The 22,751-nt window shown below is 42.8% G+C and overlaps 5 protein-coding genes across 5 annotated transcripts; 2 read left to right on the plus strand and 3 right to left on the minus strand.

Moving 5' to 3' along the window:
- Positions 1 to 542: 542 nt before the first annotated feature.
- Positions 543 to 9,474, plus strand: LOC124468082 (mannose-P-dolichol utilization defect 1 protein-like). Its single transcript, XM_047020660.1, has 8 exons — positions 543 to 707; positions 940 to 1,005; positions 1,095 to 1,227; positions 1,380 to 1,465; positions 1,689 to 1,807; positions 2,157 to 2,267; positions 2,481 to 2,644; positions 9,169 to 9,474. The coding sequence occupies exons 1-7, from the start codon at positions 596 to 598 to the stop codon at positions 2,601 to 2,603; spliced, it is 750 nt and encodes a 249-aa protein (XP_046876616.1). The 5' UTR covers positions 543 to 595; the 3' UTR covers positions 2,604 to 2,644; positions 9,169 to 9,474.
- Positions 2,798 to 9,160, minus strand: LOC124468081 (transcription factor Sox-19a-like). The gene is made up of 2 exons (XM_047020658.1): positions 6,124 to 9,160; positions 2,798 to 5,607 (listed from the first exon to the last, which is right to left on the minus strand). The coding sequence occupies exons 1-2, from the start codon at positions 6,759 to 6,761 to the stop codon at positions 5,367 to 5,369; spliced, it is 879 nt and encodes a 292-aa protein (XP_046876614.1). The 5' UTR covers positions 6,762 to 9,160; the 3' UTR covers positions 2,798 to 5,366.
- Positions 9,386 to 14,444, minus strand: eif4a1b (eukaryotic translation initiation factor 4A1B). The gene is made up of 11 exons (XM_047020656.1): positions 14,383 to 14,444; positions 13,323 to 13,371; positions 13,016 to 13,148; positions 12,761 to 12,900; positions 12,469 to 12,637; positions 12,157 to 12,266; positions 11,557 to 11,700; positions 11,076 to 11,213; positions 10,767 to 10,856; positions 10,505 to 10,584; positions 9,386 to 10,336 (listed from the first exon to the last, which is right to left on the minus strand). Exons 1-11 carry the CDS (start codon positions 14,403 to 14,405, stop codon positions 10,192 to 10,194), a joined length of 1,221 nt encoding a protein of 406 aa, XP_046876612.1. The 5' UTR covers positions 14,406 to 14,444; the 3' UTR covers positions 9,386 to 10,191.
- Positions 14,445 to 14,933: 489 nt separating this feature from the next.
- Positions 14,934 to 17,107, minus strand: plscr3a (phospholipid scramblase 3a). Its single transcript, XM_047020661.1, has 7 exons — positions 16,986 to 17,107; positions 16,367 to 16,471; positions 16,220 to 16,262; positions 15,883 to 16,103; positions 15,550 to 15,711; positions 15,254 to 15,415; positions 14,934 to 15,153 (listed from the first exon to the last, which is right to left on the minus strand). Exons 2-7 carry the CDS (start codon positions 16,442 to 16,444, stop codon positions 15,094 to 15,096), a joined length of 726 nt encoding a protein of 241 aa, XP_046876617.1. The 5' UTR covers positions 16,445 to 16,471; positions 16,986 to 17,107; the 3' UTR covers positions 14,934 to 15,093.
- A 796-nt stretch (positions 17,108 to 17,903) lies between these two features.
- ctdnep1a (CTD nuclear envelope phosphatase 1a) lies at positions 17,904 to 22,684 on the plus strand. The gene is made up of 8 exons (XM_047020281.1): positions 17,904 to 18,564; positions 19,766 to 19,832; positions 19,988 to 20,106; positions 20,225 to 20,296; positions 20,433 to 20,549; positions 20,892 to 21,003; positions 21,291 to 21,375; positions 21,569 to 22,684. The coding sequence occupies exons 1-8, from the start codon at positions 18,460 to 18,462 to the stop codon at positions 21,627 to 21,629; spliced, it is 738 nt and encodes a 245-aa protein (XP_046876237.1). The 5' UTR covers positions 17,904 to 18,459; the 3' UTR covers positions 21,630 to 22,684.
- The last annotated feature ends 67 nt before the right edge of the window (positions 22,685 to 22,751 follow it).

Raw genomic sequence — 22,751 nt, forward strand, 5'->3', positions numbered from 1 at the left:
TTCCAGATAAACTGACTATTTATTAACTAATATTTATGGACTGACTATTTATTAACTAATGATTTGAGTTTAGCAATACATCACCTTGCATTGAAAGACCTTATCTGTGTCATGTGTTTAATCAGTCATTTTAACAGAGCTGCTACACCACAATAAAAAACATCAGTTATTATCTTCTTCCTCTTGTACTTCTCTACTAAGATGCATCCCTCGTGGTTCAGTGAAAATACCAGAGAACTAAAAAAAAATATATAGAGCATACAGAAAGGCTATACATAACACCACAAAATAACAACACAAACCTTTAAGATTTCTAGGATTCAGTGAGAGGTTGCAGGTAAATATGTACTTTAAAACTGACAGCATCATATACATACATTCACTTGACTTAAAAGAGCTCAGTAAATGCAGGTGAGTTGGACATCGTCTGTTGAATCCAAGAAAAAAAATATTTTATGTTGAGTGCAGAGAGATATCGTTTCCGTATGAGAATATTTGATTACACTCACGTGAGTCATTTTCCTGACATCAGGATCTGGAGAATGTGTTTCCACAAAAATAGTGGGTCAACATTCCTGAACGCACAGTTCGAAAGATGGCCACTTCGGGTGTTGAAACGCTGTCACCTACCAAACAGTTTTTATTAACTTACTTAATACCAGAGAAATGTTATGACAGGTTTTTCGTCGACATAAACTTTATGCACGGTGAGCAATGCATTATATACCATCACGACTAACATTAACATGAATTCCACTAATTCGCTAATGTCTTTACAGAAGTGTTGGAGGTTCTAAACCTTTCCTAGGTTATGAATCTGTCTACATTTTGTTTTGCGAAATACATCGTTTTGTTTGCCTAATACGGATATACAACTTTGCATGACCCTTTACAGTTTTTTTTTCGTGTTTTTGAATATTATGTGTTTTGTGTGACCAGTTCCGTGTCTGAAGATTGTATTGAGCAAATTTGCAGGAGTATGGATTCTGCTTGGCGTCGTGCTAGGTAAAAAAAAATCACTTTCAGGTTCTGCTTTTTCTGGTTGGCTTTCTTGTTCAAGCCCCGCCTGTCTGTGATCCCCCATACCCCTTCAGCACAGATACCGCAGGTGTGGACGGTGTGGAAGGCCGGGAATGCGGAGGGTCTCAGCCTCACCTCGCTTCTTCTCCAGCTGTATGTTTTAACTGAGCCTGTGGTTTACTGCATGGCTAACAACTTCCCCGTCAGGTACAAATTATGCAGCCTGAAACATGAACACCTCACGGGCAGGGCAACAGATATCACAAGGCTAACATCTAATATATCTAATATAACATATTCATCCTATAAAATGCTAATGTACGCCTTTTTTGCTTGTGTGCTCGCCCATGTTTCCTCAGCGCCTGGAGTGAGAGAGTGTTCACTCTTCTCCAGACCCTGTCTCTGGTCTTCCTGGTCCTACGCTACCGTGGAGACACTGCCAAAGGTGCGAGCTTAGGACATGCATAAACTACCCAAACCAGCTACTTAATTCCATTAACAGTTCAAGCATAAAGCAAACGCTAAATCTTATCCGAAGCCTTGTACTATTAGTACATGTAGAAAGTACAACATAAGATCAGTGAAAATGATGATTCAAGGATCCTAAGTTGCTTAGAGATATTGAAGTTGGTGTCCGCTGTGTTGTGTTGCTTGTGTGTGTGTGTTAGGGCTGTTGGTGGTGATGGCGTACTGTGGGGCGGTGCTCCTGCTGGCGTCCTCTCTGATCCCTCCCTACATCCTCTCTGGGATGCAGTCCTCCGTCATAGGAGCTGTGGTTGCAAGCAAGGTACTTTTACATTTATCCATTTAGCAGACGCTTTTATCCAAAGCGACTTCCAAAAGAGAGCTTTACAAAAGTGCATAGGTCACTGATTATAACATCGCGGGTAACCAAAACATGAAGCATACATTGTGAAAAACCAAATAAGTGCCAAAGGGAAGAACCATAAGAGCATGTAGTTAAAAAATATACAATTAAACAACATGAACCTTGAAAAGTGTAAGAATGTACCTGTGGACCTTTTGACACCTGAGTCTCTTTAAACGGCGATGGTGTACCACTCCCTAAAGTGACTCGGCTCATGTGGTTGAATGAGGGTCTGACTGCTGCTGTGTGGTGGGTAATGTGTGTCCAGGCAGTTCAGGTGTGGACTAACTACTGCAGTGGGACCACAGGTCAGCTGTCTGGTCTGGCTGTGTGTCTGGCCTTCGCTGGCTCCCTCGCTCTCATTTTCACTTCCCTGCAGGTATGGTGCCTGAATACTTAAACCCACTCACTTACAGTTTTATATATACAATTTAGTCATTTAGCATAACACAAACACATACACACAACAAGCTAAAAAGTAATCGTTATCTTGTTTAACCTGCACTTATAGAACATTTAATAACAACAAATGTAAGAATGTGTAACCCCCCCCTGTTCTTCTGTTGTTCTTCCATGTTGCTCCGGGCTTCAGGAGACGGGCCAGTCTCTCTCTACTCTGAGTCATGCTGTGGCTTCCTGTCTCTGCTGCCTCCTGCTGGCTCAGATCTGGTACTACAGGAGCCCGACCTCCAGTGTGAAGGAGAAGGAGGCGTAGACCTCAGCTGAAACCACCGCTCAGATGAGAAATGAAACCCGGTACTTTAAGTCATTCTTTTGTATGCATGTGTTGTTATATGTTGTCAATACGGTTGTTTATTATTGGAGGTCAAGTTATGACGCATATCATACATGTAGCCCAGGCAAATGTAGAGCCTTATACACGCATACACACCTCTACCATATATCTCTTCATCTCTGTGTGGGAGGCAATCTAGGGAACCTGAATGACTCATCTAAAGACAAGTTTCACTTTTTGTGACTTGAGTCAATGTCCCAATTTGAAGGGATGTTTTCTGTGAGGAATGTTCTTTTGTACTGTCGAAAGTCTTCAGAACTCAAGATTTAACTATATAAAACAACATAGCCAAATAAACTGAGCCAGTTTACAAATGGAATTGGTCAACAAGAATCTGAATGACACCCAAATGTGTCTTTCAGAGTTGTGTGCGTGTGTGTGTGTGTGTAGTTGTCTTCTTGACCTAGATTTTGTAGGGCCTGTGTTGTATGAGGAGACAAAGAGCTGTAAAATGGGGCAGGCAATCCACACACACACACACCGTTCGCTCAGGAGCAGAGTCATGTTGAGATGCTGCTGTGTAGAGTATGTTGTGTGTTAAAAAGTTTGTGTTGTGCATGTTGTTGACTTCTGTAATGTAGGGTTGGAACTGTCATGCCAAGTTACAAACACACACACACACACACCATTCACTCAGTAATGTTGTGATGCTTCCCAAGTTAACCAGTCTAAGGTCTGGATAACTTGGACTAAAGCTGTGGCCCCAATCTAAGATCACACTATCTACATGGTAGTCGGCAGGAGTAGTAGAGATTGTTCCAGACAAAACACATCCCTCTATCTCCTCATCACACCTCCCCAGTGCCACACACACAGTCAAACGGCTTCCATCTTGTCAACCGTGACAGAAAACTGCCCCAGTCATGGGTGACTGTTTACAGCTGGGATCAAATATGCTGCCCATCCAGCCCCCTCTTGTCACATGGCAGTGAGGCGTAGCTTCCAGACTGGGCTGCCCGCCTTCTCGCATCAAACCGCCACAACACACCTCATGTTGTCCCCACCATGTCAGTAGAAGTTGTAGGACTTGCTTGGCTGTTCATTAAATTTCCTCTCCTATACTATGTAGAAAAACCTGTCCATACCCTAAAAAGAAATTGTAATGCATAAACTTCTTTATTTTTCAAATACTTTTTTACTATATAACAATTTCTTGTAGTGATGCTAACTTTTTATTTACACATTTATTTTTGTAACAAGTACGTTATTGTCATGTTGTGCCACTTGGTTAAAGGTTTATAACAACCCTAGTGTCTGTATATAGATGCACTCACATCATTGGTTGCTCTGCCACATTCCCAGGACAAACCAGGCAGTGCTGACAAGGCCTTCGCATTAGCATGAGAATGGCAGGGAGCAGTGAAAGGGTTAAGCTCGGACTATAGGATAAGAAAGACGAGGCCCTCAATGCGATGCTAATTTTCTGCCCCATGGGATATCCAGAGAGAGGAGGACAAAGGCAGCCGTCAGAAACGCTGAGAACCAGGGTTTTACTGTGTGCACCTGCATGCTCAAAGACATCCAACAATGAGTTTTCCGAAACGGGTAATTATGGTCTGGACAGCCACTTGTCTATTGTGTCAGCGGGCAGAGGAAAAGAGCGGGCAGAAGTGGAAAGTGAGATGTTTAAAGTGCCTTGTTCATGTTTCCTCTGGCTGTACTCTGTATACCCCCAGTTCGTGGAATTGCTCCAGTATGTAGCAGTGCTAAGTAGTTCTCCTAAGGTTAGGCCGCTGCTATTACTGTTAACTGTCACCCAGGAGTCTCTCCGTTGTTGGAGAAACACTAATAGCTTAAAATTCCACTATTTTAGTAATACCGGACTATTTATTTTGAACACGGCTTATATAACAGATTTATCTTAAACACTTGGGTGTTGTAGTAGATATTATTTCAGCTGGTTCATTTTCTCCCTCAGTACTTTAATAGTACTAAGACCTGGATGGTTTTGAATACAGACCCAATCGGCAAGTGGTGTGGCAGTAAAGTAATTCAAATGAAATAATTGTATGTATTTATTACACCAGTGACATCATGTTACTTCATACAGCAATGCCCTTAGTGTAAGGGGGTTTGGAAAAAAAAGAAATGTGTTTTATTTTACAATAGCCTGGGCTATATTTGACAAAGTATTGAACTACAGCTAAACATGTATAAAATCACCAAACAAACAAAAGTTCATCATCATTTGGAAACAGAACTGTATTCAGCTGTTGTTTAATATAAATTACACCAAGTATAGACCCATTTTGGGGCAATTTACTATTTTTTTGCAAAGACATTTGAGTGCAACACTTGGGATTGTCAATGTCTCTGACAGTTCAGAGAGTTCAGACATGGCAGGTTGGACCAGTCTCCAGTGAGCCCAGGCTGTTAGAAATGTTTACCCAAACGGGGCCTCTTTGTGGATTCTCTGCTTGGCGTTAATTTGTCCTTTTGCCCTTTATCAGTCAAGAGGATATCCTCCGACACTGAGCGAAACATAAAAATAGGTTTATTCGTCATGAAAACATTCACCATCCCATCCTTCATTTGGTGAGGGATCATCGTTTTCTCTCTCTTTCTCTTCGGCCTCTTGGTGAAACCCTGCCAGACGGCCCACAGCCAATCACAGGCCAGTGCTAAAGACTGAAAATTACCGTGAAAGTTTCCAAGCACCTCCCAAGGTTCGAATCCTGCCTCTCAGATGTGAGTCAGAGGTACCGAGCCTCCGAGGTAATGCTGGGGGATGTTTGAGTAGCCTCTCTGACCGTTGGGGTCTGTGGACTCGCCGGGTGGCATGTACATGCTGATCATGTCCCTCAGGTCCCCCTGCAGGCCCCTCTGGTGGGCGTGGGGATGGCCGCCTGTCGGGGAGTGGGCCATGCTGTCTGGTTTCATCACCGGGCTGTGCTGCTGGGGACTGCTGCTGTAGGACATGGGGCTGGGGGAGGGTGGGGGAGGAGAGGGAGAGGGGGAGGGGGAGGAAAGGGCTTTCAGCATTATACACCATGATTGACCTACAAAACTTAGTGCTTTACAGATTATAACAGTGAGGAGTAAAAATAGTCATGCCTAAACCCGGACAAGATCCGTTTATCTTTTATATGTTTGACAATGTAGTGGATAATGGTTTCAGTGGTTTGTGTCTGCTGGTGGAGAAGTTACAACAACATGTTATAGTTCAGCAAAGCTTTCCTGACCTGTTGACAAAGACAAGCCTCGCACCCTGGGTTCAGAAAGATACTCATGATATAAACCAAGAGCGTCAAAGATACGTCACTCGTCTCAAATAACTTATCTTCTTATTTACTCATCTACAACAACTGTTGAATGTGGAACATTTGAACTATTCTAGACTCCACCCTGGCTCAGGAGCCTGTAGTGAGTCATGGCCAGAATGCCACCCGGCACGTGTGTTTCCACCGGCTCTTAACAGGTAACGTAACTCCAGTCTCACCTGTATGAGTTGGCTCCGTTCATGTAAGCCTGAGCTGAGGCCATGCCCGAGGGGTACGGCAGTGCTGACAGGTCGTAGCGGTGCAGCTGCTGGGTGTAGCTGAGCGCTTCGTTTTGCATCCCGGTGTACCCCCCCGCCGGGCCCCAGCCGTAGCTGTCCATCCGTTGGTTAGCCCCGGCCCCCTGAGCTGTGGGGGAGCTCAGCATGCCAGGACTCATGTAGTTGTTGACCAGGTTGTCCTTCTTCAGCATGGGCTTGGTCTTGCGGCGGGGCTTGTACTTGTAGTCGGGGTACTCCTTCATGTGCTGGGCCCGCAGCCTCTTGGCCTCGTCGATGAAGGGTCTCTTCTCCGCATCCGTCAGCTGCTTCCAGTCGGCACCCAGGCGCTTGCTGATCTCAGAGTTGTGCATTTTGGGATTCTCCTGAGCCATTTTTCTCCGCTGGCCTCGAGACCAGACCATGAAGGCGTTCATGGGCCGTTTGACTTTGTCCATGGGGTCAGAGCCCGGCGGGCAGGCTGTGGTCTTGCTACCTGTGTGTGCGCCACCCAGACCTGGTCCGTTGCCAGGGATCATCCCAGGTCCTGGCTGGTGCGTCTGGACCGACGACTTCATTTGGTGCTCCAGCATGTTGTACATGTTGTCAATATCACTAGAAATTAGACGCAGAAGTAAACGCAGTTCCGCACTCGCGCAATTCGGAGTGGCAGGCTTTTTCAGACAGTATTGCTTTATACTGTCAAAGTTTTGCCCTTTAAAGTTCGCAGAAAATAACGAAGTTAAGCTGTAAAGGGAAAAAAGAAGCCTGTTTTAAGAATGTAAATGTGAAAATCTCAAAACAAAGTCATTATGAAGCTGTCTGTAAATGTTTAGTGATCTGCAGTAGAAGGAGAACTGTCTTCCAGTGTGCTGCTCAGGATAGTGAGGAAACAGAGCTTGTCTTCCCTGCTTGGCCTCAACTCCTCTCCTCCACCTTGCTCATTTACATCACTAAGGAAGGGGTGCGGTGAATTTGGAATGCACTTGAGTGAATGGAGGAGGGCTGACGGAGGGAGGGGAACCTGCCTCAACACAACTTTTAAGTCCCAATTTATAAACCGTATTTTCTCAGTTGTAGATCTGTTATTGACTAAACCAAGACTTGTTTTGGAGTCTTGGATTTCTTAAGTGAAGTGAAGTCAAAAAAAATATTTGTTATGGTTTTAAATTGGCTGTTTACTGAATTACGGGGAAAAACAGCTCTACATGATAAACCAGGCTTAAAAAAAACTGTTGTTGATAGCATCAACTCTAGCTACTCCATCCAGAGTACCTGGGTGTCAAGGCTCCAGAGGGGACCTGATGGACACAGATAATCCCCCAACTAGGCCACTGTTAGTTTCTATAGTCCTCACTTTACACCTCTATTGTAAGTAAGTGTGCACCCATAGACATCCATCAGTTGAATCTACCCGATGGTTTGTTCATCCCTGCTTGAACAAGTATGTTAATGTGCATCAAATCTTCTGCACAGTGCCTTTACGGGGGTTTAGTGTCATACTATCTGCTGTTCAGTACAATAACCCCCATGTCTTCTAGAAGACTCTGTCTAAGATGTCTGTCACAGTCTAAATATCAGACCTAATGAATGTGCCCTGGCTCCTGTGTCTGGAATAATACACCTATTATCCAGTTTAGCTCAGTTTTGTGTACGTATGGAGTGCGCCTGTTCCATTGTGTCAGCCATGTCCTTATTGTGAAGATGAGGAGGGGACAGAGAGGAAACATATTTATGTCTACTGGTGTTGGGGTGACAATCAAATCAAACTTAAAGTAGGCAAATAATACCCTCAGAGTGAGTGGGTTTGAAAGAGGCAGCATTATAAACATAAGAACTGGGCAAGACAGATCCGAGGCAATGAGGCAAAAGAAAATGAAGTGAGGGGGTTCAAGAGAAGAAAAGGCGCGGTGAAGAAACGGAGGAGGGTCGCACAAAGAAAAAGATGGGGGGTTGGTCGTGGAGAAAGTCCTCGGAGACAAGCAGATTGAAAGTCCCTCTATTCATGCCCGTTCCCCTGCTCTTCTCATGTAAATGGGGCCTGGCTATCCATCACAGCGCAGAGCAACCCAGGCAGTCCTCCACCAGCCCCCTGCACTCACTATTGCCCTGGCAACAATCGCCATGCCGGCGGGGGGTTGGGGGAGGCAGTTGGACGGCCCGCAGTGGAGGGTGCAAAAAACCCCCAGCAGAAACGGCCACCTACGCTGACATGGACGACATATAGCTGAGCTTAGGTTGGTGTGAGTTCACAGGCCCGGGGAAAGCAATTAAAACCAGCAAGCACGACAGCATGCAGGGCGACGGTGAACTGTATTCAGTTAATGTGTTGGAGGGTGAGTTGGGTGATTACTGACTAGTGGATTTCCACCCAGCAAAGGGATGGAGAAAGACTGCACAAGACTTGCAGAGCATAGAGCTCTCCTCAGGTCTATACTGATTTTGTCTATTATATAAACATATGAGAATATATTCAAGAATCTGAGCTGTTTGCTTTACTTTACTAACCCTAACCCTTCTATTACTTAGTGAAGTCAAAGTTGAAGAAAAAACACATTACTGCATAAAAAAAGATTTAGGCCCATGAAAAAAATAAGAGCAGGTAAAATTTGATTTATACTCCATCTCGTCCTGAAGTGGCAATGGTAAGACTTGAAACAAAGACTGGACTGGAATAGGTTTAAAAAGTGAGTTCAAAACAAATGTTCCCTATGACTTGATAACGTTTTAAGTTCAAAGTAGGCATTTCTGTACAATAACTTTCTGTATAATGAGTGCTGATGTAGAAGCAAGAAGTACCGCTGCTAATCCAGTCAAGCTAGGGTGGAAATGACTCCATCTTGTGGTGAAGTCACGACCAACCATAGAGATGTTAATGGTCCTCAGAAATACAACAGCCTTTTCCATTTTCATGAGCCATAATTATATTTAACCGTCTTTTGTGTCTCTTCAAAGATTGTTTATTAACATTCCTCATTAGAATTCTTCTATGATCTCATCTCTTAATAGCTACATCAGACGCACCAGCGTGGCACTCCAACCGTCCCGTTTGATTCCCTTCTAAACTGAACCAAATGAAGACAAACCCTTTTAACCTTGTGACATTTATTATAAATGGCACATCAAATGATACGTGCCAACGCACCACCAGACTGCTGACTCCTGATCAGTAGGGACCAAGAAGTTGTGAGGCAGACAAGTTCACAAGATCAGAAAGACAAAAATGCATGATTTATTTGGTAACTTTATTGAAGTCATCCCCCCCTCCCTGAAGTTGTAAAATTAAACCAAGATGTCAATAAAAAGGGTGGAAAATAAATAAAATGATTTGACCAGAATGATATGAATGGAGCTGTTGTAGAGTCCAATTGAATATCTTTGCACCCAAAGCAAAACTCCCAATACCCCCTGCTGTGTCAGTCTCCCTACAGGTGTGAATATCGAGTACAGAATAATGACCTCGAAATTTGAATCTAGGATTTCTTTCACATAGTTCACATTAGTTTTAATACTGTACGACCACTTGAATGAAGACGAGAACACCACGTCAACCTTAAAAACATTCCTGCGGCATGTGTATCATAGTGTATAAGATGGTTCAGGGGCAGAAGCAGCTACAGTAACAGCAGTCACTGTGACGACTCAAAAGCCTGTTTTCTTAATTTATTTAAAGAACACGGCTAGAGAAAAGAATGAATTTGTCCTCGAGTAAACATACATGACAAATTCTTTTTATCAAGCAAAGCGGGAAAGGGGATTACTTGAGGGATGGTTCCCTTTCCTGTAGCCCTATCAATACGGATGAGGCCTGAGGGGCAGCACAGGGCATGGAAGAGGAAGGAAACGGAGGGTTCCCCTGCCCCATTTAAGAGTGCAAAATTGGGATACATGGAGTGGTTGAAGGAGTTTGTCTAGAATGAAGATAGAGGGCTATGATGGGGGGTAGGGTGGGGGGGTATAGATGACCTCAGAGAGAGCTCTTTTAGATGACCTCAGAGAGGGCTCTTTTAGATGACCTCAGAGAGGGGCTCTTTAGATGAGGTCGGCCACATTCAGGGGCATCTCCTCCACCGTGGTGTTGTAGAAGGTCTCGATATCCCGGAGAGTTCTCTTGTCGTCCTCGGTTACCATGTTGATAGCCACGCCTTTCCTGCCAAAACGGCCTCCTCTGCCAATCCTACGGACAACAAAACAACGATGAGATGGGTTCCCGAAGACGCCATCTAACTGCAGTAAGTTTGTCAGGTATAGCACAGTGGTTAAACTGCAGATTGAGGTGGCTGGTTCAAATGAATGCGTTATGTGGTGAAGGATGAGGACTTCAGGATTCAGATGAGGCTCTAACCTGTGGATGTAGTTCTCACGGTTGGTGGGGAGGTCATAGTTGATCACCAAAGACACTTGTTGGACATCTATTCCTCGGGCCTGAAGAAGAGTTATAAAATACCAAGTAAGACAGGTTTTTGCAATTCTACTAACATAATTAACTGTAATAATATCCAACCCGACTCAAGTGAATCAGGCTGCAGTGATCCATCTCGACTCAACAGCAGATTGAATCCTGACCAGATGAGAGAATCAGGATATGATGCAGCATCAGCACTCACCAGCAGATCTGTGGTGATAAGGACCCGACTGGACCCTGAACGGAACTCCCTCATGATCAGGTCCCTTTCCTTCTGGTCCATGTCACCGTGCTGAAGGACAGGCACACAAACACACATGGATGAGAACATGCTGTCATTCGAACAAATGGTTACCCTTTGGACCCCCTAACCTCCCGCTGAACCCCAGAGTACTAAACAGGGGCCCGGGCTCTTCCCCCCTCCCACTAAACAGGGGCCCGGGCTCTTCCCCCCCTCCCACTAAACAGGGGCCCGGGCTCTTCCCCCCTCCCACTAAACAGGGGCTCTCACCAAGGCAGAGACGGTGAAGTCCCTGGATTGCATCTTCTCGGTCAGCCAGTCCACCTTTCTACGGGTGTTGATGAAGATGACAGCCTGAGTGATGGTCAGGGTCTCGTACAGGTCACACAGGGTGTCCAGCTTCCACTCCTGCCAACACAACGTAACACCAAGGTGAGATGACTCGCCTGCATGCACACACAGAACTCTATCATGTTGGAGATGGATCTCCTTTCTGCTAAAAAAAAAAAGCTGTGAAAGGGGACTGTGCTCAGTCAGAGAGAACAGTCGTTGGTTTCTGGTCAAACAATTAAAACACCTTCCTCGTTTCACAGAAGCAAGAGAGACATCTGGGATTTAGATTTTAAGATGCACTCCCAAGTGTGACAACAACCATGAAAAAAAGTACTTGTACTTTTAAACCAGCGGTGACTGATTCCAACCCTTCCATTCAGTCCCATCCAACGTCCCGTTGAAACATCTCAGGTACTACCTCTTTCTCAACGTTGATGTAGAACTGCCGGATTCCCTCCAGGGTCAGCTCCTCCTTCTTCACCAGGATGCGGATGGGATCACGCATGAACTTCTTGGTGACCTCCAGCACATCCTGGGGCATGGTAGCCGACAGGAGCACCACCTGGTGTCACAGCGCCCCGGGAAAGGCACAGTCAGCAAGCAGCTCTCGCACGAGGACACAAATTTCCAACCAGGAAGACGTTGCACCAAAATGGATACAATTGGTTTACAATTACACCTTTACAGCACAGATCAAGGACAGGGGTAAAATGATAAGCTCACTAAAACCATATACACTCGAGGGAAGGATTTGTACTCTGTTGAAATGTTATGTTAAAGAAAATTATTTAGCATCTGACTAGCAGGATGACTAACATCCTACAAGTGCACTGTCAGTGCATGTTTACACAAGAGTAGACAACTACAGTATCCAACTGGACAATCAATGTTTACGATGACTCAAAATGACACGCTGTACTGCCTTAGTCAACAGAAACCGCTACTTTGTCTGTCAGACTATGACCTACAAAAAAACACTTTCATTCATTCTGCCCCAGTCCCTCCATCACCTTCTCACCTGCGTGCTGGTGTCGAGCTTCTGGAAGATCTCATAGATCTGATCCTTGAAACCTCTGCTCAACATCTCATCAGCCTCATCAAGGACAAACATCTTGATGTTCTTGGAGGCTGAAGTAAAACGTTACATTTATTTTATTGAATTAATGTCACTTATGTTGTTAATTTAGCAGACACTTTATCCAAAGCAAATCTAGAAAGTACAGCAGAAAATCAAGGATCAGAAGCTAAAATTTGGATCAAATACACGTGTGTATATATGATCGTCTGTACTCCAACTCAAAAAGAAAAGCAAATATGGTGCGTCACTCACCGAGGAACTTGCGGTTCAGCATGTCAAACACACGGCCGGGGGTGCCCACCACTATATGAGGGGCCTCAGCCTGGAGCTTGGTCACCTCGTTGCGGACGTTGGTGCCGCCGATACAGGCATGGCATGAGGCGCCCATGTAGTCACCCAGGGCCAGGATCACCTTCTGGATCTGTGGGGCGAGCAGCGAGGCGGTGAGGGGTGAACACGTGTGTAGCACCCTGATGTCACCCCAACAAGGAAAGGCGCACTATAAATATGATACATCATCATCATCGTGCTGAGAGCGACCTACTTGCTGAGCCAGCTCCCGAGTAGGGGCGAGGACCAGGGCCTGAGTCGACTTTGCCTCAACATCAATCTGCTGCAGGATGGAGATGGCAAATGTAGCGGTCTTCCCTGTACCGGACTGAGCCTGTGCGATGACATCATAACCTAGACGGAACGAGGGGGAGGATGTTAAAAATTGTATTCAAGAATACACAAGCTAGGAAATCTCAAAGAGAGTTTAGTATTAAAGAGGTAGCTTCAAAGCGAGGTTTCTACCCACCCTTGATGCAAGGGAGGATGGCCCTCTGTTGAATGGCGGAAGGCTTCTCAAAACCATAGGCATAAATCCCTCGGAGAAGAGTTTCACGCAGGCTCATCTCATCGAAGCTGTCCACGATCTCATTCCAGTTGCTCTGTTAAAACATGTTGATCAGCAACCAAAAACAGAACTTCCCAGGAACAGGTATCAGGGCTCTTTCCCTTATACACCATTGTCAAGTGGCACAATTCCAGGTGAAGTTCAAAGTATTTTGTTGTATCAAGTGCACTGACTGAATGGCAACAAACGGTGACAGTGATGAACTCACCTCAATGATGCCATCGGGCTCCATCCCCTCCGGGCCATTGTCTCTGGATCTGTAGGGACGTCATTACATGTCATTAAATCAAATAGCTGGAACAGAGGTAGTAAACGACTTCCACGGTGAGCTAGCTGCAAATTAATAACCATTGCGCAAAAACATGGAGCTGCAACAGTAGAACCAAGCTACAACGGTTTTGCTCAATATTCGTGGTGATGTTAGACCACGCCAGGAGAAATGACGACCATTTACTGGCATACGAATGAAATAACGTCATTAGCTAGTCATCTGCCTTGTGCCTACAACGATGTCTGCCTTTTCAACCATTTGCCTCTGGGCCAGACTACAGTACGTTCATTGGGCTGTCCACATTTCCATGATGGCGAGTTAGCGCAGACGCTTGGTTAAGGCACAAACACTCGACATCAATAGGTAGAGGTAACGCAAAACTGGATGTATAGTTAAATAGTCTCATTCACAAGAGACTAGCTACAGTATCAAATTAACAGATTCGTCCATATAAGCAATGTGACGTTTCTTGGGTAGGGAACTAACGTTAGCAAGCAAGCAAATCTCGACGATACTCAAGTGCAGTTAGCATGATCGGCCCGGGTCGCTAGAATGTAGAAAATGAGCATATGCTAGCTATGCTACTGTACTACGGCGCTAAAGCTTCGCTAAAACGTTAGTATACGTTAAGAAGTCGAGGTAGCTAGTGCTGTTAGTATCTACATACATGGCTAGCTAGCTAGCTGACGTTAATCACAACGACGTTGCATATATACAAGCAGGTAGGAACTAGGCCCCAACATATCACCGGCACTGGAATGGACAAAAAACGGTAACGTGAATGCACACAAAGCGTTAGCCTGATGGGAGAAGACGCGTTTTGCTACCATCGCAACCGAAGCTCGGCTGGGTTAGCTCTAGCTAGATGCCATCGCAAGTGATAAACAGTAACATGGCTGCACTGGGGGCAATAGAAATTGTACATTTCGGAACGATTAGCTAGCTATGTGGTCAGCGATTAGCTATGAATGAGAAACAATCGGAAGTGGGACTTTACCTCTCTTCATAATCAGCCGACATTATCACAAAGGGCGAGTGCGCCGCGAAAATGTTTTATATACCTCAACGTGGTTTCAAAAGCACAGTTTTGATTGCAGAAGATGACTATCATTCAATGTTGACTCCGCCTATTGTATCATTTCATTGGCTCTCCAACACGTCACTGAACCAACGTTTCCGCCTTCACTCAACCCTAGGTTGTATCTATCGTATCACACATGTACATATTCATACCATATATCGATTTATTATTATGCATACTGTATATATTTCAAATATTCAAACTCGAATAACCGGATGCTCGTTTAGGGTGTTTATAATTCTGGGCTTGTTTAAGAGGAAGTATAATTAGTTTGTTTATGTTGCTTTTAGACATTTTTAAGTTTTTCGTCATTGATAACACCTAATAGCCGCCGCACTGAACTCTTGGAAGGAGGAAGCTGAATGATATTTGTATTTTCAGTAAGATTTTTCATATTGGCGACTATGAAACACTGAACCTAATGTGGGCTTCGTGACATTGTGAACACCAACATTAATGACAACCCCTTTTTTTTTTATTAAGAGTCATGTTTATTTCATGTGATTAATTAATACAAGCTTACCAACACAGCCAGTGCAAATATACATTGAAATGTATATAGTGGACTGTTAAGACAATGAACATTCAAGTTAAGTCATTACTTTTATGTTTGCCACTTTCACTTGCTCAACCAAATACGGTGCAGCGCTGACCAGAGTCACCAACGTTCTCAAAGAACATGAAATCCTGTTGAAAGACCAAATGATCATTAATAAAAAGTTAAACAATGTCGAATGTAGCTCAGACAAAAAACCTTAAGTTATTCAGTACTGGATATAATACTCACAATAAGGAAGCACGCCCCCAACAATACAGCCTTTATCTTTACGTCCAGGTCCATAGGGAACTGGATGCCAAAGTTATCTGTGTCTGTGAACATCTCTTTCACCATCCCACTCCACTGCTTAGTGATTTGTCCAATGACATTGTCTCCATCTTTCCCCATCACCTTTCCAGAAACAGTGGAATAATCAGGGCTACCATTCATCCATACATTCACCTACCCATACATACACCATACACCCACACACATACACACACAAACATACAGTACACAGGAGACTAAGAAATGCAATATCATACCTTAAAGACAACATCTTGACAACATCTGCAGGCACAGAATGGACCTTCAATCTTGAGTAGGGTCTCTTTGGATGCTCCTTGGATCGAAAACTTAGGAATAAAAGGATGCCACTCCTGAACCACATAGCCCACAGTAGTGCCAGGAGGGGACTGCACCTCCATCTGTATTGACATTTAATAAGTAAGAAATAAGTCATGTGAAGCACACATGGAAAGTTACATATTCAGGGTATAACAAGCAGGTTTGGGATTTTACAGTATCCTTGCATTACGCTAAGCCTGTTGCACTGTTGGCAGTGGGCATTTAGTTTTTTTTATATGAAGTTGTAATACCTCTTGTAGACAACAAGGAAACCAGCATGAGGCACAGCGAAATGGCCTCACTATGTGGATCACTTCCTGATCATGAAGGTCTTTGATTTTCATTTGAAATCTGCGAAGAGTGCCACAGCAGTTTCGGGTGCAACAGTCATTGTCTTCCTTAGCGGTGTAGATAATCTGTCCCAGGCTGTTCTTGATTTCATATTTATTGTTGGTCTCAAAAGAAGTGAGAGCTAGAGAGCAAAAGGAACTGTGAGAAACCACGTGCATCTGGACAGTAGAATAAATCTAAACGCCTCTGTGTGATCTGTCTCCGTAACGTTACGACATCATAATTATTCATTCTTACCCTCAAGCAGTTCAATCTTCTGATGCACCAAGATTTGATCCACCTTAAAGATCGAAATACATCTTTTTGAAATCTAACATGGATATATATCTGTGATACGTGAATAATTCTCAGTTACTATTGTTAACACTTTGTAGCTTATAGTACCTGTGTGAGATACTCAAGCCCAGGAGGAACCCCTACTGGGGCCAAACCCATGTCATAACCAGGGGGCTGTTTGTCCATGATGTTGAAGGAGTCAGCAATAGCACTCTATTAAGAGAAATGTAAAACAGTTTTATCTATTTAAAGAACCTTTATCTTTCGTAAGCTGCAGCATATTATGTTAGAAACGTCTCTTGAGATGCAGGTGACACTGTGCACTCTGTTTGATTGTTTACAATTGACATGACACATTTTCCTATCTTCTTTGGTACATTCCTCCCATGAACATTCAGTATTCCCCCCATGGTAAAACAAGAGAGTAATGACGGACGGCTTACGGAAAAAGAATATCATTCGCACCCACTTTACAGCTACCAACATTAATCATTAAACTTTTTTCAGTGGCAAACCATTATTCATACAACATGTTTGGTTGTAAAAGCTGTGTACCGTAAAAGAAAAAATTACACTGTTTAAAAAGGCTTTTAAGAGATTATGAAAAAATGCTGTCTTTTGTAAACACAGGCAAACAAAAAAAGCTAACTTTTCAAGGTGTATTTTCTTCAGTAGTCAATTGAGTAAATGAGACTTAACTAAAACAGTGTATGATATGGTACTTTACCTTTAAAGTGTATGTCCCGCGATTAGTCTTTCTTCAAGAGCAGTTACTCTCTGTATAACAAATGATCATGTGCTACAGCTTGGTGATTGCACTTCCCCACCTATTTGCGTTTCAAAGGCTAGATGATGGGTGTGTACAATAGGCTTGGCTGGGTTATAAACATTGAGTTGAGATAAGAAATGGAAATAATGTATCACAAATGTTCAAACCGTACTAATACATAAATAAGCACCCTAACCATGTTCTAGGTTTAAGTTCATTTATATTGTATTGTATGACAGAATGTATATTGTAAAAAAGGTAATCACTTATCACGTGTGCTACTTTTACTGATTGGGAGAAATTACGTTTTCTGATTAGTTAGAAACTGTATATTAATGTATTAATACTTCCATTTAGAGAATATAAATACAAATTATTAGTTTTTATCTTGTTTTTCATATTGCCTCCCACTTTGACCGTCTTTTCTAAACAATTACATCACTAATCATTATGTAAATTACCTACTCTGAAGGAAAAATATATAATTTTGTCAAATGTAACCCTACATATTTGAACACAAGTGCTGACTTCTCAGAGCTTTGGAGCCTTATGGAGGTGGGCTGAGGTCTCATACAGGTGGGTTATGGAAATCAGCCAGATGGCTTGACTTGCTGAAAATATATGACACCAGGTATGGTACCACACGTGTAGGAGATGTAGGAGATGGCATGGAGGCAATGAAACATAGATTCCTGGATGTCAGTGTGTTATTATCCCCAGCTAGGAATCTGAAAATGGATGAGTATCTCTTGTTGAACTCTGAAAGACCCAGTACATGCATTTGAAAAACTGAAGAGATTCAACAGACTGTGACGTTTGAAAGTAGGACACATTTTAAAGCAACACATTTCCCTTTCAACGGAAGTCACAGTGAGACACCAATGGCAGCGCACCGTGAAGTTCCGGTTCTTCATTTAGACTGTGTTGACTCTGCCTAGTTGGCGGTTTCGGTGTATTTGTCAAATCGTTTCCCGTTTGAAGAGAATCCGAAATGTTAGAACTCCGCTGTTTGACTTACACATAGTCAGACATTTTCTTTTTACGATTTTTGGATCAAATTACAGTTGAGAGACTCATTTGCTAGCTAGCTAGCTAAGGTTAGCTAGCTAGCCTAGCGAATTTATCAAATCGTTTCATCATTGTCTCTTGACCTTTTTTAATGTTATTATATTATTTGCTAGTTTAGATACATTCATATTTATAGTTTGTTTCGCTTTTGTTTGTGAAGTGTGACAGAAGACATCTGTGAGAACGTGGCAGGTCAAGCTGACAGCGTCTTGAGCTACCTAGCTAGGAGTATTCGACTTGCCGGGTATAAGATCTGGAGGTTACTAGAAGGGGCTGGGGGTTCCGTTATTTAGTCTGGGCACTCACCGACAAGCGGGCTTGGTCGACACCGCTAACCTAGAGGCGGTGTGTCAAACTGTCAACCATGCTGAAGACCCGCCAGTGCTTACTTGGTATTCGCACTTTCCTCGGAGTAACGTCAAGGATATGGGGATTTATTCTATACATACTCAGGAAACACTTACGCACGGTGAGTTGATTCACTTAACAGCGGGTGTCTCTTTGACACACAATCACACACATTGCCTCGAACTTGCAACTTACAAACATGTCCTAACCAAGGTGAAAAAGTCGAAGGACCAGATTGATACAATTACAGAACCTGTTTATTCTGACCTATCAGAGACACGCACAGATTTACAGAGTTTTATTAGCCAGTTTTGGACTTTGTTTGAGTTATTTCAGGTGAAAGCAATACACACGTGGACCTGACGCGTTATCATGTAGGCTATACTGTGCATGTCAGTGACACAAAATGTTATTCCCAGACAATTTGTAGTTACTGGGTTTGAGCTTGCATAGTTTGCTGCCAACTCCATCAGTGTGTTCAGGTTTGTCTTGTGGGACAAAAAAAACCTCGCTACAAGTATAGTTTATGTAATCACTTATGTAAGAGGGGTATTTGTTATCAAACTTTCACATTTAGTCATTTAGCAGACGCTCTTATCCAGAGCACTGCACTGCAGGCCAATCCCTATTACGTGGTCCATTGTTCGGTTGATCCTATGATAAAAAAAAAAAATGTTACAGAATATTGTGAATAAGGTCCATCCCCAACACCTAAATCCAACTCCCAGAAGTAGAAAACAAGAAAGGAGGACCCTGCACAGAGCCTTTGAAAGACGAGACTTACTCTGTATGTTGGGGTGAGCCGGTGTTATCAGCTCAAGAGTCCACGCTGTGCAGTGGGCTGAGGACTTTGTCACTGTACAAAGGCCTCACATGGTTCCACACCATTGGTGGAAGGCAATGGACTACCCATTGCCTTGCTGTGTTCTTCGTTGACAGTCTTTGACAGCTGAGGATTTGTGTTTGCTTACGTATGTGTGTGTGTGATAAATATAGTTTCAGTGCAGAGAGGAGGTCTGGATTGAAGTGTGTGAATCCAGCAGGAGGTTCAATGTACAGTCACCTAAGTGATTGATTGGCACCCCTTGAAACTTTATTTCATGCTTGAAATAGGCAATGGGAAAATACCTTCAAACTTAAAATGGGAAGGTTTTAGGCTATCCAACAATTCATACATGTGCTGCAGGCTATCAGAAACCTTGTATTTCCTGATAACATTAGAAAGTATCATAAGTGAACTTTTTCAGGTGCCAGAACTCTTGTGTTCCTAATGGAACACGCTCACAGTTAGTCAGTTGTGACTCCTCCTCCGTTTCCCACAGGTAATACAGTACCAGACCGTGCGCTACGACACCTTACCTCTCTCACCCCTGTCGAGAAACAGACTCAGTAAGTAGCCCTTCCTCTCTGATGTTGTATAGTCTTCATAGCGTCTTATTGGCTATAGCTCAATGGTAGGGGCATTTGACCCCTCCCCCCATCATGTTTCCTTTTTGGGTTTTCCCATTCGTGGTATTGACTCTGTTGTGGCTCATGCCCTTCAGATGCAGTCAAGAGGAAGATACTGGTCCTGGACCTGGATGAGACCTTGATACACTCCCATCATGACGGGGTGTTGAGACCCACAGTACGGCCAGGCACCCCCCCAGACTTCATCCTAAAGGTAGGACTAACTGTACAGTTATATGTTAACATATTAGCCTTTGTAATATATTTTTGTTTTGTATTTCATGTATCCCTTTACTAAAGCTAAAAAAAAAATTCTTCTCATTTTGATAAAGGTGGTTATTGACAAACATCCTGTTAGGTTTTTTGTTCATAAACGACCGCATGTAGACTTCTTTCTAGAAGTGGTGAGTGTGGAAAACCTTTTTCTGTCTTTTAAAATATGTTGATTATTACAATTCGGTCTTAATGACAAAATAAGATCTTGTTGTCCAGCTTTGTCAAATTTTGATTGAAGTTGTTTCTGCATGAACTTTGTTTCAGGTGAGTCAGTGGTATGAACTTGTGGTTTTTACTGCGAGTATGGAAATATATGGTTCAGCTGTGGCTGACAAGCTAGACAAAAACAAGGGCATCCTCAAACGAAGATATTACAGACAGGTAAATCCACTGACATTATTTCCTTTATGTCACTTATATCATTTTTATTTTAATACAAACAAGAACTAAAAAGAACAAATAGTGGCCAGATGTTACCTGACTTATATCCTTCATGTAACAAAAGATTGTCACATACATTTACTTGATGCACTTGTATGCACTGCAGTTCAGTAAATGGTCCTTAGGAAGAGAGGGTAGGAAGTAGGAACAGGTATTCATTTCTAAACATGCGCCTCCCTTTATTCTACTGAGAAGTGAAATTAGTAAAAAAAAAATATATTTGACCTTTGAACTGTAAACCGTTAGTGATTGTTAATGTTTGTTTGTTTTCTTGCTGTTCAGCACTGTACGCTGGACCTTGGTAGTTATATTAAAGACCTGTCTGTGGTCCACCATGATCTGTCCAGTGTGGTCATCCTGGACAACTCGCCTGGGGCCTACCGCAGCCATCCAGGTGAGTACCTGTCCATCAATGGACAGTAAAAATGTATCGACTGTGCTTTCATTGGCTATTTGGACTTACTTCCTTAATATTACATATTTTTGCATTACAAATTGCTCTGCTCCTCAGATATATTTTGATTTCGTATTTCTAGTTTCACACATATATTCTTTTTTTTTTTTTAATTCTTTATTTAGCATTGTTGAATGGATACTGGTCTCAAGCATTTCATTCAAGTTGACACTGTCACTGTGTATTTGATCAATAATAATACTTTGACTTTGAACTTGTGATTGCAGACAATGCAATACCCATCAAGTCATGGTTCAGTGATCCCAGTGACACAGCCCTGCTAAACCTGCTACCCATGCTAGATGCTCTGAGGTATGTCTGTAAAACGCTGACAGGACTGTTTTGGTATGAGTCTACATTCAGTATAGGGGTGGGAACAGCTACAGACCAAGGTCACAGGTTCCAAGCCCCCTCTTTGTTTCTTAAGCGTCTGTATAAAATATACATGATATATTACTGTATATACTCCATGCTTGTATTGTTTTTTTTTTTTTTTTTTTTGCAGATTCACTTCAGATGTCCGGTCCGTTCTAAGTCGAAACCTCCATCAGCATCGGCTATGGTGATTGGTCAGTTGGAGCTAGCAACTGGCTCCACTTCTTAGAATGCCTTCTCTGCTGGCTGTTGCACACACTCCTCCCTCCCCTTTCCCCATACAGTCAGTTCTTCATCTCTATGTGAGGCCTTTGAGAATGAGATGGAAGGAGACTTGGGACCTCAGTAGGAAAGGGGAGCAACAAGGAAACCTAAAAACAAGTGGAGAGGCCAGCTTTCTTTTTTTGAAACGAACATTTTTGCCTTATAGTCTTTGGATTCTTGGAGAGCATGTCATGTGTGTTTGTGTTGGATCTGTGGGAGTATGCTGGCATTAGTCACATTTATTTAGAGGTGAAATATGAAATATTTAAACAATCTAGATGGAAATACTGAGGACAGAAGACTGTGAAGCCAGTTCCTTCCATGTATATGGGTTATGGCCCCTAAAGCTGAACTTTTTATCTCAGTCTGTATTACCTGTCAATGTTTCAGAAAATGTTTCGTATTCCATTCCTGTCTTCACCTTGTCATCTATTTGCTCAGGTGAAATATCACATCGAAAGACATTTCTGGGGTTCAAAGCCACATTATAACAATCAAGTTGAAAATATCCATGTCACAGATGGACTGCTCTCTTTCAATTATTGAGAATGTACAGATTTTTTCAGTTGTCGTAATATGAAATTACATAAATTTCAACAATTTTTAGAAATACTTTTCTATTTTCAAATTATTGACTGTTTTCTACTCTGTGATAAATTGAAAACAAAAGTGATTAAGGTAATTGGGAATTAATTTTTTTACAGAATTATCAGCATTTCCATACCTCTGATAAGTGGAGATGTAGTTTGTAAGTGTGAGACAGTTAGAAAGAAAGAGAGAGGGAGAACATGAGAGATTTGAATGATATTTTTTACCTCCAGTCTCCCTATACAACCATGTATGTAACACAAATTCCACTATTTACTTCAATGTACCAAAACATCCCAGACCTATCAATCAACAATGTATGTCTCTGGGTGGGTATGGGTAGAAAACATGGAGTCTTATCAGTGTTTCCAATAAAACGCTTGGTATCATGACAGACCGGTGTTGAGATTGGGCATGGTTTCATTATAAGCAAAAGTCCTAGCATGTCATGTTTTGACATG

This window comes from Hypomesus transpacificus, chromosome 5 (genome assembly GCF_021917145.1).
Source record: "Hypomesus transpacificus isolate Combined female chromosome 5, fHypTra1, whole genome shotgun sequence".
Lineage (NCBI taxonomy): Eukaryota > Metazoa > Chordata > Actinopteri > Osmeriformes > Osmeridae > Hypomesus > Hypomesus transpacificus.

What these genes read in the sequence shown, in the direction of transcription:
- plscr3a (XM_047020661.1), bottom strand. Translation starts at nt 16,444, where the DNA reads ATGGACAAACAGCCCCCTGGTTATGACATGGGTTTGGCCCCAGTAGGG. An exon ending in GGCTTGAGTATCTCACACAG is followed by an intron (nt 16,263 to 16,366) that starts GTACTATAAGCT and finishes TCGATCTTTAAG; the next exon opens with GTGGATCAAATCTTGGTGCA. An exon ending in GAAGATTGAACTGCTTGAGG is followed by an intron (nt 16,104 to 16,219) that starts GTAAGAATGAAT and finishes TTTGCTCTCTAG; the next exon opens with CTCTCACTTCTTTTGAGACC.
- LOC124468081 (XM_047020658.1), bottom strand. Translation starts at nt 6,761, where the DNA reads ATGTACAACATGCTGGAGCACCAAATGAAGTCGTCGGTCCAGACGCAC. An exon ending in AACGGAGCCAACTCATACAG is followed by an intron (nt 5,608 to 6,123) that starts GTGAGACTGGAG and finishes ACCCTCCCCCAG; the next exon opens with CCCCATGTCCTACAGCAGCA.
- LOC124468082 (XM_047020660.1), top strand. Translation starts at nt 596, where the DNA reads ATGGCCACTTCGGGTGTTGAAACGCTGTCACCTACCAAACAGTTTTTA. An exon ending in GCTAACAACTTCCCCGTCAG is followed by an intron (nt 1,228 to 1,379) that starts GTACAAATTATG and finishes ATGTTTCCTCAG; the next exon opens with CGCCTGGAGTGAGAGAGTGT. An exon ending in TCATTTTCACTTCCCTGCAG is followed by an intron (nt 2,268 to 2,480) that starts GTATGGTGCCTG and finishes TCCGGGCTTCAG; the next exon opens with GAGACGGGCCAGTCTCTCTC.
- ctdnep1a (XM_047020281.1), top strand. Translation starts at nt 18,460, where the DNA reads ATGCTGAAGACCCGCCAGTGCTTACTTGGTATTCGCACTTTCCTCGGA. An exon ending in CCTGTCGAGAAACAGACTCA is followed by an intron (nt 19,833 to 19,987) that starts GTAAGTAGCCCT and finishes CATGCCCTTCAG; the next exon opens with ATGCAGTCAAGAGGAAGATA. An exon ending in TAGACTTCTTTCTAGAAGTG is followed by an intron (nt 20,297 to 20,432) that starts GTGAGTGTGGAA and finishes ACTTTGTTTCAG; the next exon opens with GTGAGTCAGTGGTATGAACT.
- eif4a1b (XM_047020656.1), bottom strand. Translation starts at nt 14,405, where the DNA reads ATGTCGGCTGATTATGAAGAGAG. An exon ending in CATCCTCCCTTGCATCAAGG is followed by an intron (nt 12,901 to 13,015) that starts GTGGGTAGAAAC and finishes CGTTCCGTCTAG; the next exon opens with GTTATGATGTCATCGCACAG. An exon ending in CTCGGGAGCTGGCTCAGCAA is followed by an intron (nt 12,638 to 12,760) that starts GTAGGTCGCTCT and finishes CTCGCCCCACAG; the next exon opens with ATCCAGAAGGTGATCCTGGC.